The sequence below is a fragment of the Saccopteryx bilineata genome, chromosome 9 (genome assembly GCF_036850765.1).
Source record: "Saccopteryx bilineata isolate mSacBil1 chromosome 9, mSacBil1_pri_phased_curated, whole genome shotgun sequence".
Taxonomy (NCBI): Eukaryota; Metazoa; Chordata; class Mammalia; order Chiroptera; family Emballonuridae; genus Saccopteryx; species Saccopteryx bilineata.
In genome coordinates, this window is record NC_089498.1 from 3,085,760 (window position 1) to 3,104,244 (window position 18,485).

Below are 18,485 nucleotides of genomic sequence, written 5' to 3' on the forward strand. Positions count from 1 at the left end.
AATGCTTACCTAAATGGAGACTGTCTGTCTATTGTCTTTCTGCCTCTACAGTAAGTACCTGATAACAAGCCTTTAAAATGTAACAGTAATTACATCTTCTTTTCCAGCTCCCTCAGGGCACAACCACCCCACCAGAGCAAAGACCACAAATCCTCTCACAGTTATTATTTGGGGGGGGGGGGGAGAGAAGCATCAACTCATGGTTGCTTCACTTTAGTTGTTTATTTATTTTTAGCAACAGAGACAGAGAGAGTCAGATAGGGACAGACAGACAGGGAGAGAGATGAGAAGTATCAATTCTTCGTTGCAGCTCCTTAGTTGTTCATTGATTGCTTTCTCATAATGTGCCTTGGCTGGGGGGCTACAGCAGACCGAGTAACCCCTTGCTTGAGCCAGCAACCTTGGGCTCAAGCTGGTGAGCCTTGCTCAAACCAGATGAGCTCGCACTCAAGCTGGTGACCTCGGGGTCTCGAATCTGGGTCCTCTGCGTCCCAGTCCGACACTCTATCCACTGTGCCACTGCCTGGTCAGGCCACTTTAGTTGTTTATTGATTGCTTTCTCATATATGTCTTGACAGACACTGGGGTGGGGGGGCTCAAAGTGAGCCAGTGACCCCTTGCTGAAGCCTGCAACCTTTGGTCTTTAGCCAATGACCTTGGGATCATGTCCATGATCCTGTGCTCAGGGTGGCAAGCCCCTGCTCAAGCCCACAAGCCAATGACCTTGGGGGCTTCAAACAGGGCCCTTAGCATCCTGGGGGGTATTTAATCCACTGCACCACCACTGGTCAGGCTCACTGTTATTTTTATGTTCATTGTTAACTGTTAACTATCCTACGCCCACCTATGTAAGCGTGTATCTATTCCTTTGACTTTTTATCCAATCCCAAAGATTTTCCCTCTTTGCTTTCTCCCGCCTCCCTGATCGATAACCCGTGGGTTTTATGGAACCCCTCACATCTTCCCCTTGGATTCTGACGTATAAAATAAGTGGTGAGGCCCTGGCCGGTCGGCTCAGTGGTAGAGAGTTAGCCTGGCATGCAGGAGTCCCAGGTTCGATTCCTGGCCAGGGCATAGAGGAGAAGCGCCCATCTGCTTCTCCACCCCTCCCCCTCTCCTTTCTCTCTGTCTCTCTCTTCCCCTCCTGCAGCCAAGGTTCCATTGGAGCAAAGTTGGCCCGGGCGCTGAGGATGGCTCTGTGGCCTCTGCCTCAGGTGCTAGAATGGCCCTGGTTGCAACAGAGTGACGCCCCAGATGGGCAGACATCGTCCCCTGGTGGGCATGTCGGGTGAATCCCGGTCGGGTGCATGTGGGAGTCTGTCTGACTGCCTCCCCGTTTCCAGCTTCAGAAAAATACCAAAAAAAAAGACAATTCCTTAGCACGTAGGATGGGGAAACCGACACAAATAGCTGAACAAACTGGCCGAGCAGCTTACAGCCAGACACTGAAGGTCACCTCCCTGGCAAGAACATCTAGGTCTCAGTTATACATTAGCTTCAGGCCATCAGTGGGGACCACAACCCAGAAAGTGCACACCTGGGGAGGCTGATGAATATTCTACAGAAACCCTCCCAGCTACATTCCCAGTCTTTAAAAACCCTCAAGGCCCTGGCCCTGGCTGGTTGGCTCAGTGGTAGAGTGTCTGCTGGCGTGTGGAAGTCCCGGGCTCGATTCCTGACCAAGGCACACAGGAGAAGCGCCCATCTGCTTCTCCACCCCTTCCCCTCTCCTTCCTCTCTGTCTCTCTCTTCCTCTCACAGCCAAGGCTCCATTGGAGCAAAGTTGGCCCGGGCACTGAGGATGGCTCCATGGCCTCAGCCACCTCAGGCACTAGAATGGTTCCGGTTGCAATGGAGCAACGCCCTAGATGGGCAGAGCATCACCCCCTGGTGGGCATACCGGGTGGATGCCGGTCGGGCACATGCAGGAGTCTGTCTCTTTGCCTCCCTGCTTCTCACTTCAGGAAAAAAAAGAACCCTCAAAACAAAGGACCCAGTGTGCTCTTTTTCCTGGAGGGGCATGCCAGCACCTTTCCCTTCCCCCTTCTCCTCTTCTTCCCGCACAGGCATACATCTCCTAAACTGTAAGGGTCCTCAGAGGCTTGCAACCAGGGGAGCAGTGAGCGGCAGCAGCTCATTCAGGGCTAACCCCCTGATCCTGTCTCCAAGGCCCTCTCTTCTTTTTTTAAAATTCTGTGAGAGGAGGGGAGGCACAGAGACAAACTCCCTCTTGCACCCTGACTGGGATCCACCCAGCAAGCCCACTAGGGGGCGATTCTCTGCCCATTTGGGGGGTTGCTCCGTTGCTAAGCAACTGAGCTCTTCTTAGTGCCTAGGGAGAGGTCATGGAGCCATCTTCAGTGCCCAGGGCCAACTCGCTCCAATTGAGCCATGGCTGCAGGAGAGAGAGAGAGAGAGAGAGAAGCAAGAGGAGAAGTGGGCACTTCTCCTGTGTGCCTTAACCAGGAATCGAACCTGGGACTTCCACACACCGGGCCAATGCTTTACCACTGAACCAACTGGCCAGGGCCCCCTTCTTTCTCATGAAGTTTCTAGTTAGCCACTGCAGCCCCACCAAGGCTCTCTCCTATTGTTCCTTCTGTCCTAGGCCCTTCCTTGTTCCACTGTCCCCAGCTTTAATACACTTTACCCTCAAAATCACCTGAACTTGTGCTGTGAAATTTTTCCTGCATGAAGTCAAGAACCCATATATATATTACCAGTTGGCCCTCGGCAGACCTGAAGGGCCGGGTTCCCTGTCTGGTAACATGAAGTAGTAAAGCCAATATTAAAACAAAAGGCATGCTTGGCCTGTGGTGGCACAGTGGATACAGCATAGATCTAGGATGCTGAGGTCACCAGTTCAAGACCCCGGGCTTGCCCAGACAAAGCACATATGGGAAGCAACTATGAATAGATACTTCTCGCTTCTACCCACTGCCTTTCTCTCTCTCTTCTCTCTAAAATCAGTATTTTTTGAAAAAATCTTTAAAATCACCTGACCTCAGGCTCAGAGCTGGGCCTGTGACCCAGTCAGAACCAGTGAGTCAATATAAGACTTCTCAGGCCCTAGCTGGTTGGCTCAGTGGTAGAGTGTTGGCCCAGCGTGTGGAAGTCCCAGGTTCAATTTTCAGCCAGGGCACACAGGAGAAGTGCCCATCTGATTCTCTGCCCTTCCCGCTCTCCTTCCTCTCTGTCTCTCTCTTCCCCTCCCACAGCCAAGGCTCCATTGGAGCAAAGTTGGTCCTGGCGCTGAGGATGGCTCTGTGGCCTCTGCCTCAGGCGCTAGAATGGCTCTGGTTGCAACAGAGCAATGCCCCAGATGGACAGAGCATCACCCCTTGGTGGGCGTGCCAGGTGGATCCCAGTCAGGCACATGCGGGAGTCTGTCTCTTTGCCTCCCTGCTTCTCACTTCAGGAAAAAAAAAAAAAAAAAGGTAAGACTTTTCCTGGGGTTTCTGGGACAAAGAGGTCCTCTGTTCTCTCCAGGTTTTGGTGATAAGAGGTGAAAGGAGACAAAGAGACAGCAGAACAAAGGTGGGACCCACCACACAGGACACGGGGGCACTGCCAAGAGTGCACGGTGCTGGGATGGTGCCGTACAATATACCCGGGGGCCCAGGGAGCAGGGCAAGGCGTATTACCCTGACGTGATTTTTTTTTTTTTTTTTTTTGAGACAGAGAGGGAGTCGAAAAGTGGGATAGACAGGGACAGACAGACAGGAATGGAGAGAGATGAGAAGCATCAATCATCAGTTTTTCATTGTGACACCTCAGTTGTTCATTGATTGCTTTCTCATATGTGCCTTGACCATGGGGCTACAGCAGAACGAATAACCCCTTGCTTGAACCAGCGACCTTGGATCCAAGCTGGTGAGCTCCGCTCAAGCCAGATGAGCCCACACTCAAGCTGGAGACCTCGGGGTCTCGAACCTGCGTCCTCCGCATCCCAGTCCAATGCTCTATCCACTGCGCCACCACCTGGTCAGGCTCCTGACGTGATTTGAGCCCTGAATCCAGCGAATCCTGAGGCACCAGCGACCTCCATGCTGTTTGGTGCCATGAGCCAATATGTCCTGTTCACAAGCCAACAGGAGTCGGGGTTTCAGCAACTTGAACCATAATGCATCCCGACCATCACGATCTCAATAAACGAAACGTTGCGAAAGCTGAGCCCAAAAGCCCATAAGTGACCAACGCCGTGACAGACCTCAGGCTCACTGATCAGAGATGGAGCCGCGACACAAGGCCTCGCCACGCCGAGGAACCGAGACTGAGCCACGTTCCCAACCTTCTCCCCAGGTCCCAAGCTTTACCCGTTCACGCCGATGAAGGGTGGCATGGTCACAGCTCCGCCCCTCCCCCCAAAACTCTCTAATCGGGGATTCACTCCCATAAGGACACTGAACTCCGGTTAATGCTAGAATGACTTGAAACGCTCTCTCAGCAGGGAGGAAGGTCACAAGCCAGAAGTTTGCTGAAGGCGTGGCCAAGTCAGCCAGGCATCAGAAAGTCACCAGGAGGCCTGGTGGCCCAAGGGGACTTTAACCTCGTCGACCACGTCTTACTCTCTTAGGAACACATCTGTAAATTATTCATAGAATTAAATGTCAACTCTGAAACAGGTAGGGCTAAAAGGACAAGTCATGTCATTCTATTCTCGTAGATGAGCGTCGGCATTCTGTTTTTTGTGTGTTTTTTTTTTGTTGTTTTTTTTTACAGAGACAGAGAGTCAGAGAGAGGATAGATAGGGACAGACAGACAGGAACGAAGAGAGATGAGAAGCATCAATCATCAGTTTTTCGTTGAGACACCTTAGTTGTTCATTTATTGCCCTCCCATATGTGCCTTGACCATGGGCCTTCAGCAGACCGAGTAACCCCTTGCTTGAGCCAGCGACCTTGGGTCCAAGCTGGTGAGCTTTGCTCAAACCAGATGAGCCCGCGCTCAAGCTGGCGACCTCGGGGTTTCAAACCTGGGTCCTCCGCATCCCAGTCCGACGCTGTATCCACTGCGCCACCCCCTGGTCAGGCACTGTTAAAAAAAAAGCAGCGCACATAGGCCTGACCTGTGGGGGCGCAGTGGGCAGAGCAATGACCTGGGATGCTGAGGTCTCCAGTTCAAAACCCTGGGCTTGCCCGGGTCAAGGAACAGACAAGCAGCAACTTTGACAAGTGGATGCTCCCCACTCCTCCCTGCTTTCTCTCTCTCTCTAAAAATCTAAGTAAATAAAAGTAGTAGATCCCCTCAAAGGAAATATTATATGAAACAGTGAAGTGGACACCTGTTCTGTTTCTGCTTCTTTGGAATGGAATCCAAACGTGGGCTTGCGGGCTCCCCAGAACCGCCCCTGCTGTCCCTGACTCTCGGTGGTTCGGGCGCAACGGCACGGGACCGGGCTGGCCACGGGGACAAGCACAGTATGTCACATCCTGAGCTCTCCCGCCTCTTCTCTGACAACTCTGGAAGGGACACAGCGGCTGCAACAGAGTTTTTAATCCCCCCAGAATCCTCTCCCCATAACAACCAAACAAAACAAAAACCAGCCAACCCTGGCAGAGCAACGAGGGTAAAAGCAAAAACCAGGGACAACCTCTTTAATAAGGGCAGGTGACACGGTGTCCCCCCACCTCCCCCTGGCTCTGAACCACGAGAGAGTGGGGGAAGTCACCAGGAACCACACTGAGGTCTGCAAGGCGTCCGCACTTACGCAGGAGAAGGCAGAGGGCAGAGTCAGGGCGCCCGGTGGGCCAGCAAAGCAGGAAGAACCCCGGGCTGATCTGAGCACAGCAGAGAGGTGCCAGGCCTGCTCCTGCTCCAGTCCGAGGGACAAGCACGGCCGTCTCTGTCTCTGCTGAGATCTGAAGGGGCTGCAGCAGTCCAGGCACCAAGGGCTCTTATTATTTTTTGCAACACGCCTCTTCAGGCTAATTGACAAAGTTCTGCTCCACAACACTGATGAACAGTACAAACCAGTATTTCAAAATTAGCTCAAAAACATTTCAAAAGACACTCAAGAGTAACATAAATTAGACCTAGAAAAACAGAGTGATTAAATGATAAACCTCGAGGCCTTTGGCCCAGTAACTCAGTGGATTAGAACATCGTCCCCATACGTCAAGGTTGTGGGTTCGATCCCAGGTCAGGGCACATCCAATTACCAACCAGTGAATTAATAAATAAGTGGGACTGTGAGGAGTTCATAGGATATTAGAGCTTAACTACTATATACTCATATCTTAGAAAAGAAGTCATAAATATCACTGGGGAACAATTTTTTTTTCCATTTTCTGTTGCATGAGGTTTTAGAACTGTTTCTATATATGTCTGCATCACTGATTCCAAATCTGAAATCTGTTTTTTGGTGCATGCTCTAGTTTTTATGCAATTTTAATTTCTTTTTGTTACAGTTAATGGCATGCATTGGTTTTTAAATTAGAGTTAAAGGGCAACAACTCTTGGATTGAACATAACCACAAGGCAATTAATGTTCTACAAACATCACTTTTACATAATTGTAGTTTTTTTATATATATATATTAGCTTATATATATATTTTAAACATTTATTTTATTTTTTTAAGATTTTATTTATTCATTATAGAGAGGGGGGAGAGAGAGAGAGAGAGAGAAAGAGAGAGAGAGAGAGAGAAGGGGGAGGAGCAAGAAGCATCAACTCCCATATGTGCCTTGACCAGGCAAGCCCAGGGTTTCAAACCGGCGACCTCAGCATTTCCAGGTCGGATGCTTTATCCACTGCGCCACCACAGGTCAGGCTGTAGTTGTTTTTAAATGTAAAAAATTATCATCTGATAAAGACACCCTCTTCTTCTGATGCCAAGTAGTCACTAACCCCTCAGCAGTTTAGCCAACCTGAATTGAATGACTTAGTAAGAGATTTGGGGCTATCAAAGAAAGCAGCTGAGTTATTAGCCTCCAGGCTTCAAGAAAAGAATGTACTTCACCGGTCAGCTGAAGTATCCCATTTCAGGAAGCGTGAACAAATTTTTGTGGACTTTTCTTCTGAAGACACTTTGTTTACTGTCATGATAACAGTAGTCTTCTCAGCCAGCTAGGTGTTATCACTCACAGTCCAACAGAATGGCGGTTATTTCTTGACAGCTCTAAACAGAGTCTAAAATGTGTTCTCCTACACAATGGCAATGTTTATGCAGCGGTTCTGATTGGGTATTCAACTCATCTGCGAGATTATAATGACATAAAAATTGTCCTCGACTTTCTGAAGTATGAGGAGCATAACTGGATCATTTGTGTGGATCTTAAAATGGTAAATTTCCTGCTAGGACAACAGAGAGGTTTCACAAAGTATCCTTGCTTTCTGTGTTTGTGGGACAGCCGAGCTCAGGAGAAACACTGGACACAGAAGAAGTGGCTGAAACTTGAAGCTCTGGAAGTAGGGATGCAAAATATTGTGAATGAACCTGTAGTTAATCGAGACAGGATCATTTTTTCCCCCACTTCACATCAAACTCGGCTTAATGAAGCAGTTTATTCAGGCTTTGAATAGAGAAAGTGAATGCTTTCAACATATTATTTCTGCTTTTCCTGTCTTGTCTTTCGAGAAGATAAAAGCAGGTGTATTGGATGGACCTCAAATTCGAAACCTAATATGTAAATTGAATTTGCCAGGAAGATGAATAAGGAGGAGAAAACAGTATGGCAGTCTTTTGTGGCAGTTATAAAGCACTTCCTTGGCAACAAAAAAGCAGAAAACTGAACTTCTGGTTCAAATGATGCTGTTGGCTTCCCGCAACATTGGATGTAACACGAGCGTTAAGATTCACTTCCTGAACAGTGTCACCTTGATAAGTTTCCCGAAAATCTTGGAGCTGTTAGTGATGAGCAGACTACTGCTGGAGCATCAAACGAGACTGTCCTCAACAAGTACACAAACACAAGGGCTACAAACACAAATTTTTGCCTGAATAGAATTTAGATAAGTTTTACACAAATTTTATGATTAAAAGAAGTGTTTTAATATGTTCTATTTTGAAATTATAGACAAATTCTGATGCAATCATATCTTTTACTGTATTAGTGTATTTACTGCATTATATAAATGATTATATTTTCACAAAGGTGATGCCCAAGAAGACATTCTACTTCATTATGTTAAACTAAATGTTGAAAATTTTACAATAAGATGAAAACCCCCTGGCCGGTTGGCTCAGTGGTAGAGCGTTGGCCTGGCATGCAGGAGTCCCAGGTTCGATTCCCGGCCAGGGCACACAGGAGAGGCGCCCATCTGCTTCTCCACCCCTCCCCCTCTCCTTCCTCTCTGTCTCTCTCTTCCCCTCCCGCAGCGAGGCTCCACTGGAGCAAAGATGGCCTGGGCACTGAGGATGGCTCTGTGGCCTCTGCCTCAGGCGCTAGAATGACTCTGGATGCAACAGAGCGACGCCCCAGAGGGGCACAGCATCGCCCCTTGGTGGGAATGCCGGGTGGATCCCGGTCGGGCGCATGCGGGAGTCTGTCTGACTGCCTCCCCGTTTCCAGCTTCGGAAAAATGCAAAAAAGGAAAAAAAAAAGATGAAAACATAAAATCTTGAATTGCAAAAAAACTGTAGCTTACAGAGAAAAACTAATGTCAGATTTGAGATCAGCACACTCGAGTTAGGTAAGAACAAGTGTTTTTGTGGATGCAACAAAAATCTTGTTCCCAGTGTAATCTGTGTTTTGTGTCCTTCCAAGTGTAAGGAAATAAATAGTTCTGTAATAATAATCCTTAGAAAGAATAAAAAGCTTGTTTTATAAACAATGTAACCTTTTGCATTATATTCTTCCAAGGAACAAAGGGAGTTGTTTCTGCAGGTGGGTTCCCAAGGATGCAAGACAAGAGTACCCTGGAGACAAAGTTAAAGAACACCTGTAAGACCACAGTTCTTGTCAAGCAAGCGTTCTGACCACCTGTGCTCTACAACGTGATTACTGCATGCTCAATAACTAGTCACTAAGCTCCCCAAAAGTATATAAACTGGCCAGTCAGCTGAGACTGTTAAGTCAGTTTTTCAGACCCGAGTCCTCTGCCTTCAGAAGTTGCTGACAATATTGATTAAAGCCGCTCTTTTACCTACTCGGTCCCTGTCTCTCGTGAATTGGCAAAAAAAAAAAAAGGTGGTGGGCAACACAAACCCCAGCTTGTTCTTACACAGAAAACAAGTAACAAAATGGCAGTAGTAAGTCCTCTCCTATCAGTAATTACTTTAAATATAAATGGATTAAATTCCCCAATCAGAAGACACAGATGGCAGAATGGCTTTTAAAAAACGAGTTTCAGGCCCTGGCTGGTTGGTTCAGCGGTAGAGCGTTGGCCTGGCGTGCAGGGGACCCGGATTCGATTCCCGGCCAGGGCACATAGGAGAAGCACCCATTTGCTTCTCCACCCCCCCCCCTCCTTCCTCTCTGTCTCTCTCTTCCCCTCCCGCAGCCGAGGCTCCATTGGAGCAAAGATGGCCCGGGTACTGGGGATGGCTCCTTGACCTCTGCCCCAGGCGCTAGAGTGGCTCTGGTCTCGGCAGAGCGACCCCCCGGAGGAGCAGAGCATCGCCCCCTGGTGGTCAGAGCGTCGCCCCTGGTGGGCGTGCCGGGTGGATCTCAGTCGGGCACATGCGGGAGTCTGTCTGACTGTCTCTCCCCGTTTCCAGCTTCAGAAAAAAAAACAAAAAACGAGATTCAGATTCAACTATATGCTGCTGTGTTGTGGTGTACGAGAAAAACTATTTGGTCTTTGTCCCCAGTTCCTGGCACAGAGCTCCTATAACCCTTGGAATTTCTTGAGTGATAGCAGTGTCTTTTGTAATTTCTAACCAGCCCCTTCTAACCCGATCTGAGTTTATGTAACAAGAGCCCACATCCCAGTCCAGGCCTACATTGGACCTTGTTGGTGCCACAGTCTGCACCCCTCATCGCCCCCTCCAACCCACCCTCCATGCAGCAGAATTTAAACTATAAATGTAATCACGTCACTCCCCTACAACACTCTCACCTCTGACCCCTGCCTCCCAGTGCCGCCCCTCTCCCTCTGCCTGCCCCAGAGTCACCCTACAGTCTTCTTGGAGCTCCTCAGACCTCCAGGCCTGCAGTGGCCCCTGGCCTGGGATGCTGCCGCTGACCACAGACACCGAGACGGAGCGTGAGGCGAGGCGCCAGATGGCTGCCAGGGAACCAGTCCTGTACGAGGCACCGGGAGGAAGCAGGATCGGGCAGGGAGAGAAACACTGGGGTGAGGCTTGCCAGAGCCCGGCCAGCCTTCTGGGAAACCCTGGGTCAGACGCTGCTCTATGTCCTGAGTCCTGCTCAGTCCTGGGCATAGACTTCTCCAGTCTGGGCCTGACGACGACCTCTGGCAAGGTGGCTCTGGGCGGGTGTGGCGGCCTCGAATGGCACCATGGCACCGACAGGCAGAGGCCAGCTGCGGACTGCACCACCTCGGCTGAAGGCAAGCTCTCCCTTGACAGGTGAGGACACATATCCCCTGACTATCCTGCTATCTCCTGTCATCCGGCCAGGCCTCAGGACAGCTGGTGCATTGCTTCCTACCGGAAACCTTGGCTCAGACCTCTCTGGGCTCTAATTGGCCATAAAACTTCATCTTTTCCGTGACCACAGTTCATGATTACATGTGCACAATTATCTAACTGGTATTTGTCAGCCCTAAGAAACTAGGTTCTCTGCAGGCAGGGACTGTATGTGTGACCCACCACAGTCCCAGAGCTTAGCCCAGTACCTCACACATGGCAGGTGCCCGGTACACATGTGTTAAGGAGCATGGACTGGTACCCTATCTTGCGAACATATGACCCTCTGAACTGTATGCAGCCATCAGGCGCTTGCTAGGTATTTGGAGCACTCATTCAGTGCATAGGAAGGGCATTCCTACAGTGTTAATATTTAATATTTAGGGGCTTACTCCTGCCCCACCCTTGCCTGTCCTGGAGGGCAATAAAGGGACAAAGGTCACTCTGCCACCACCATCCATCACCACAGCTACCACCGAAACCTTTCTAAACGCTCAGTGCATTACAACGGGTAACTCACATTTCCAAATCCAGGGAGGTCACAGTCCTTGCTCGACACTTAACTGTGCCGCCCTAAGAAGTCACTTAACCCTTTTGAGCCTCATCTGTAAAACGGGGATACTGCCTGCCTTTTCTTGCTCCATTGATGTGTCGGGTTCAAATGCAGTGAGAGGCAAGAAAGTGCTGTGCAGCCTGACCTGTGGTGGCGCAGTGGATAAAGCGTCAACCTGGAAATGCTGAGGTCGCCGGTTCGAAACCCTGGGCTTGCCTGGTCAAGGCACATATGGGAGTTGATGATTCCAGCTCCTCCCCCCCGTCTCTCTCTCTCTCTCTCAAATGAATAAATAAAAAAAATTTAAAAAAAAAAAGAAAGAAAAGAAAGTGCTGTGCAAATTGTAAGGTGCAGTTCACGAGAAAGCGAGGGAGCTGTCTTCTTGTGCAATCATGACAGGCTGGCAAGGACATTATTGGGACACTACCTTGTTTTTTAGAGCGATGACATGGGACCATGGAGATCGACTGCGTGCTGGGCACTGTTTTTCCTCGTTGTGCAAATGAATGTGTGCTCATCTTCTAAGCCCTCCCTGCCTCCCAGCTCCCTTGTCCCTTCTGATCTGGGGGGGGGGAGATAGAGCAGCAGGAAGTACACTGACCCTTGGGTGAACAGTGAGGGTTTGTGCTTCCGTCATAGGCAGGTCAAGGTTAAGTGTGTTTTGGAGGTGGAGGTGGACGGGAGTGTCAGGCTGTGCGTCTCCCCAACAGGGCAGAGTGGGTGAGAACATGACCTTGAAGGCAGTGGGAGTCCTTAGAAAAGCTGAGCTCCCTGGGGAAGAATCATTCGCCCCCAGGCTGAATACCTGGCCACTGAGACAGAGGCTGTTAAGGAGCTGGTGTAGACTCAGAATTTCTAAGACGGTAAGGGACCCCTAAGGTCATTTAACGCAATCTACCTTGCAGATAGAGACTCTGCGGCTCAGAGGGGTGAGCGAGTTCTCCCACACCCTCTCTGTGGATTCTGGTTTCTCAGACCTGGTGTCTTCCTCTGCTTGTCCGGCTGTGCACTCGCTCCTGGCGAGCCAGGAAGCCTTTACCTGTAGAGACCTTTGCCAAAAACAAGAGCTACCCTGTGACAAGCATCCATTCTTCAGCAAACCTTTACTGAGTGGCTGCCATGCGCTGGAAACCCTTAGAGGAGCCCGCGAACACCACGAAGAAGAAACGCACTGTCCCTGCCACTCTGGGGCATCCATGGTTATGCGAGAGGCTGACCATAAACCAGTAAAAAGTATCTATCTGAACAAGATCATCTCAGACGCGTGGAGGTGGGGGAAGGCTTCGATGGAGTGGTCAGGTAAAGCCTGACCACGTACTCTGTATGCGAGGTGCTGGTCCTCCTCCTATCCTCACAACAACCCTTAGAGGCTGGTAGGCAGATCTCCGTTTTGCCAACAAGGAACCCCACATTCGGAAGGGGGAAGAGTGGCAGTCAAGTCCCAAACTCCTGATCCCCACTTTTCCTACCAGTCCCTGCTGAACGGCCGGAGCCACCTGGATGATGAAACTCCGGTCGAGGACTGCACCATCTCTCAGCTAGCGTTCTTGCAGGTGTTGGGGGCGCGAGACGCGCCTTTAAGAAGATGCCTCAAAGAGTTCTAAATTGGCAGAAGATTGAGGGGACCAGCCCTACCAGAAATCCCGCGGGGCCAAGCCAGACCCCCCACTACCACAGTCTCTGTTGGGACAAAGCCCGCTCAGCCCAGCGCAGAGCGAGACTCCCGCTCACGCCTCTGGCCCGGCCCCCCGAGCCGACCAGCGCGGTGCATTCTGGGAGTTGTAGTTCGGTCTAACCTCCGTACCTGCTCCAGAAGTAGACGGGGGAACTACAAGACCCAACGGCCCGCCGGCAGCGCCCGGCCGACACGCCAGCGGTGGGTGTGCGAGCGCTGGTGAGCCGGCGGTGCAGGCGCCGCGCGCTGGGATGCGGGTGCGGACGCCCGAGCCGGAGAGGAGTTCCCGGCGTGCGCGCTAGCTGGGCCCGGCGGCGGGTGGCCAGGCGGCGACAGGCACGGTGCATGCACGCTCTGGGCACAGGCTTTGCAGCACCCGATTGTGCAGCGCTCCGGCTCTGCGGTGCCGGGGTGGAGGGTCCGATGGCCGGGGGATGGGCAGCCAGCCTTGGAGCGAGGCTAGCACCGATCACTCTGGAGTCCTTGGCTGAGCTCGGGGGCCGGCGGACGGGAGCTCGCCTTGGGCTTGGCGCGACGTGTTTTTCTCTTTTATTTTATTTTCTCTCTTTTTTTTTTTTTCCTGTGTCAAGGTTTCTCTGGGCCGGTGCGCGATGCAGCGAGCGGCGGCGCTGGTTCGGCGGGGCTGCTGCCCCCGGACCCCGGGCCCCTGGGGCCGTCGTTGTCACAGCAGCGCGGCCGCCGAGGCCCCGGCCGTGCTCAGAGTGAGGCCCGAGCGGAGCCGGCGCGAGCGCATCCTGACGCTCGAGTCCATGAACCCTCAGGTGAAGGCGGTGGAATACGCGGTGCGGGGACCGATCGTGCTCAAGGCCGGCGAGATCGAGCTGGAGCTGCAGCGGGTGAGCGCGGCGGCGGGTCTGCGGGGCCGGGGGATGGGGGGACGCCCGTGGGGAGATGACGGGGGCACAGCAAAAGTCCTCCGTCGGGGGTCTGCGCGCCGGGCTCCTTCCCCACCCCGTGGCGGCTCCGACATTCGGCCAGACTTGACTTGATGGAGAGACTATATTCCCCTCGCCCACCAGTGCTCTGCACTCCGCACAAAGTCAGGCCCTCGGCTGCGGTTCACTTGTTGAGTGGCCGGGCAGTGCCTGGCTCTGCTTGTTGTGTAGCTGTGTTCCCCGCCTGGAGCTCCCAGATCCTTGTGGGGGTTGGGGCAGGAGGACAACAAGGAGAAGGGAAGAGAATAGGAGAATTTCAGTGCGTGAATAAGTCCTTTGAAGAAAGTAAAATGGAGGGGCGGTGGGACGGGGTTTGGGGTGGTAGTGGTGGGAAGGTGATGACTGGGAGAAGAGGAAGGTTTGTGCCTCAAGCTTTTTCTCTCTACGTCTGAGCCCTGTTGGGTCATTCTGCCAGTAATGAGTCTGCCAGTAATGAGTCCTTGGCAAGAGTAGGGGCCAGAGGGGGGCCCTGCTTAGTCCCTTTCTGTAGGCCCCCTCTGCAAGCTGATGGACAGCCACATTTTGTTCTCTGAGTGAGGACACAGCCACCCCTCAGTGAGTAGTCGGAGACTTGGGCCTTTGGGGCCTTGGTGGGGACTTTCTTCGTCTTGGTGGCCTGCTGGCTGGGATTTTGGCTTAAGTTCATCGCTACATGTATAGCGACCAAAAGCCCAGGGGTGATTTCTTCCTCCAAACAACCAGGGTGGAGATGGGAGTCAAGAGAAGGGGAATGTCCCAAAGTAAACAGTCCTAAGACGTGTGAGGCCTGATGAAAGAGCTTAAGATAGCTGCACACTGTTGCCTAAGAGAGTTGTGACCCGGAATGGGGGTGGGGCGGTTCCTTGATTTTGCTCTCTGAGGCACCAGAACGGGAGGTTCTCTCGGTGCGCTGGTCACTTCGTGTCCCAGAATGCATGGCGGGAAGCCACGGTGGGACCATGACACTTGGTCCCCATCCCCTACGAGGACTTTGGGGGTTTGATGAGCTTACGGCCTGACATCTCCTTGGGACACCCTGTTCTGCTGACTCAAAACCGTGAGCTGGACAAGTCGGAGTCCAGTGTCTCCATCTGACTCCTTGCAGGGCTAAGTTTCAAGCCTGGCGTGGAAGGCTGGCTCGGGTTCTGTCTCTCCTGGCCTCGGAGGTGGCCAGCGGTGGGGAACACGGGTCTTCCTGCTCTGCTCCTTGATATCTGGCAGGCCTGGAGCTGGCACTCCTTGAGACAACGGTCTCCCTGTTAGAATAAAGCTGAGGTTAAACCGGTCCTGGTGGATCACCTTTCAGCTAATTTGTCTGGCTGTAGAGCTGGCTGGGGTTCAGGGGTTATCTCTGCCTTTTGTAAAGTAGCAGATTGGGTGTGGGCTCACTGAAGCATGGGATGATGGGGACGGAAAGGGACAGTGTCTCTGCCTTCAGGCAGCTGACGGCTCTTATTCTCTGGGCCTGAGCCGGTGCTCCTCGAGTCCTGTAAGGATCGCTGGGTTTTTGTATTTGTAGCAGGCAGAGAAAATGTGAGAGCAGGGCTCTGAGCAGAGAAAGGAGGTCGGGACACTCTGGGCTTTTGGGGAAGGGGTTGGCGCTGTTTGGAGAGCACGGCTGGGTAGGGGGAGACAAGGAAAAGATGGACTAGACATCCGGGTGCAGGGCTCAGGGTTTTAAGGTGCAAAGTTTAGATGCGACAGTGAGGAACGGGGAAGGATTTCCAGCAGGGTATGGCTCCCTGATGGCAGGTGAACAAAAATCTCTCGGTCACTTGAGCCAGAAACACGCCATGATTTTTCTGGGACAGAGGCCCCCTCCCCCCACACCCCACGTCCTACCCCAGAGTAAGTCGAGACGTTCTCTCTGTCCACCTACTTTTTCTGGTGCTTTCGCTCAAGTTCACCACTTCTCGTTCGCTTTTTCCCTTCATCCGGTCCCAGTGTGGAGGTAGCCCCAGCCCCGGCCCCGGCCACAGCCGCAGGGCCTCCCAAAACCGTCTGTTCCAGAGACGGCCCTCCACCATGCTAACCTACACAGTGCCCTTCCGAGAGGGCCATTGTATTTTCCCAGGTTTGTCGTGCTATTTGTTTTTAGCTTGGCTTGTCCTAGTTTGGTTTTTCTACCTGGTTTTTTTTGTTTGTTTTGGGGTTTTTTTTTAGATTTTATTTATTCATTTTAGAGAGAAGAGAGAGAGAGAAGGAGGGAGGAGCAGGAGGCATCAACTCCCGTATGTGCCTTGACTGGGCAAGCCTAGGGTTTCAAACCAGCAACCTCAGCATTCCGGGTTGGTGCTTTAATCCACTGCACCACCACAGGTCAGGCTTTCTACCTCTTTTGAAGTGTAGCGATCAAAACTAGACTGCTGTTGTAAGGGGTTCGATTTGGTTCTAGATGGGTTGGGCGAGGATTTGGAAAGACTAGGGTGACTTGGGGGGGAATCGCATATCCTTGTCTACAAAAGGAGAGAGGGGACCTGGCCTGTGGTGGCGCAGTGGATAGAGCATCGACCTGGAATGCCTGAGGTCGCCAGTTCGAAACCCTGGGCTTGCCTGGTCAAGGCACATACAGGAAGCAACTACTATGAGTTGATGCTTCCTGCTTCTTCTCTCTTTCTCTGTTTCTCTCTCTCTCTCTCCCTCTTCCTCTCTCCTCTCTCTAAAAATCAATAAATAAAATATAAAAAGAGAGAGGAGTGGTCTGGGGAGCCTGAGATGGCCCGTGGTGGTACTGAGGCTGTGATACCGCCCAAGTCACCAGGTGCTCTGCAAACAGTAGGAGCTGTTGGTCCAGACACGTGGCTGCATGTTTGACTTTGGGGTGGCTTGCTCAGGAGAGCTGGAGGCGGGGAGGGCAGCTAAGTGGGTGTGAAAGGGACCATTCTCCTCCAGGCCCTGGCCCGTTCACCCTGACAGCAGCTCCGTGGGGAAGAAGCAATCGGCTTTTCAGATGCCCACTGTTTGCTGGGAGCAGCACTTTAAAAATAAGCTGCAGTTAGGAGTTTGAAAAGATCTGTCAGTTCCTCCTCAACCTACTTCCCTTTCCCTGGCTTTCCTGGGGGAGGGGAGGGAGTTGGCACCAGAGGGCTGGCCTTGCTTCTGTTTGGGAAGGATACGCCCCGGGGGCAAAATGTTCCTAGCTGGAGAGATCACTGCTGTCCCCGTGGGGTGTTTGTGACACCACGGGTTACCACAGAGCATGTGCTACAGCACGCTAAGAACCAAGGCTGGAAGCCCAGGGTGGACCAGGCACAGGTGGTGACATCTCACTGGTCATTTCCTTTAGAGTTTAGATGTAGCCTGACCTGTGGTGGCGCAGTGGATAAAGCATTGACCTGGAAATGCTGAGGTCGCCGGTTCGAAACCCTGGGCTTGCCTGGTCAAGGCACATATGGGAGTTGATGCTTCCAGCTCCTCCCCCCCCCCTCTCTGTCTCTCCCCTTTCTCTCTCTCCCTCTCTCCCTCTCTCTCTCTCTCTCTTTCTCTGTCTCTCCCTCTCCTCTCTAAAATGAATTTAAAAAAATTTTAAAAAACTAAGCTTTAGAGTTTAGATGTAGTGTCTGATTCACCCATTGTCCCTTTGACCCTCGTGGTGATGCTGGGCCTGTGAGAAGGACCGTGATACCTCTTCTGTCCTTCTCCCCACGGACACTGTCCCCAGAGCCTGCAGCCAGCTCCCCGCCCCCGATTCCTGCTTGATCAGAATGGTGGGAAGGATCCCGCTGGGTAGGAAGTCATCACAGGGCCCCATGGGGAAGCAGCTCTGGGCAGGACGTGTGCCGGTGGGTTAGAAGGTGGGCTAGAAGGTGGGCTCTAGGATGCTGGGAGGGGAGCAAGGTTGCCACATGCTGACCTGGCAGGTCCCTGAGGGCTGGGCTGAAGCCAAGTCACCCTTGGGTGTGCCTGCCCAGCCTGAATGAGTCGGTGTGGTCAGGAGTCTCCCCTGCATGGTGGCTGTTGGCTAGGCAGCTGGTCCCCTGTCATTCCGGAGAGCCAGTCCTCCCCCCCAGCTCAGTCATCATAGCACCCGGACCCAAGAAAGGGGGTGCTCCGTGTTCCCAGGCTCCCTGTCGACAGGCCCTGAACTGGCTGAGCAGTGCAGGGGAGGGCACAGCGCTGGCACACGCAGGCCCTGTGCCAGGCATTATTCTCTGCCTGCGCCGGGCTGGCCGGGGGCCCGCAGCTGTGCGCTGGTTCTGGCCTTCACCTGTGACAATTACTCCCTACCACAGAATCGACGGTGCCCACCCCACGGGCACCACCTGCATCGGGCCAGGCCCCCGGGGGGCTGCGGCGACTCAGCCGGTCTGACGGAGGGTCTGTGCCGGGAGCCGGGGCCAGAGCCAGGGGCTGTGTCAGGCCAGCACCCGTGCCCAGTGGCCTGGGCCCCTCCCCTGCCTCTGGGCTGCCTCCTCTCACCCGTGGCCCAGTCCCAGAGCGGTGGGCGGCCCCAGCCCTCTGCCCTGGCCTTTGGGACACTTTGGCTGCTTCTCCATGCCCTCCCACCCCCCACCCCCGGGACATCTTGCCATATTGGCCAGCTCTGAAGAATTCGGCAGAAGGGCACGGGGCAATTAACAGCCATCTCCCCTGCCCCACCTACTCCCCGAAAGCATAGCTTTGGGAGAGTTACCTACCGTGCTCTGTTTATGAAGGTCCAGGGCCCTCCTCAGCCCCCATGCCTCCTCCAAAGGCAGCTGCACACTTTCTACGTGGGAGGGGCCTAGAGGTGGGAAGGAGGTCTTTAAAATGTGTATTTACGGTGCCTTTGGGGAAAGGGCGACT

At 52.6% G+C, this 18,485-nt stretch overlaps 1 protein-coding gene across 4 annotated transcripts in view; it reads left to right on the forward strand.

Annotated features, from left to right (window-relative positions):
- Positions 1-11,805: 11,805 nt before the first annotated feature.
- The window catches only part of GPT2 (glutamic--pyruvic transaminase 2), a 29,806-nt gene continuing 23,126 nt past the window's right edge, over positions 11,806-18,485 (forward strand). Inside the window, exons 1-2 of one of the 4 annotated variants that reach the window (XM_066242264.1) lie at positions 11,806-11,953; positions 13,356-13,622. In XM_066242264.1, the coding sequence (XP_066098361.1) occupies positions 11,819-11,953; positions 13,356-13,622 (402 nt within the window). In that variant the 5' untranslated portion in view covers positions 11,806-11,818. The other 3 variants (XM_066242267.1, XM_066242265.1, XM_066242266.1) reach the window with 3 other exon arrangements.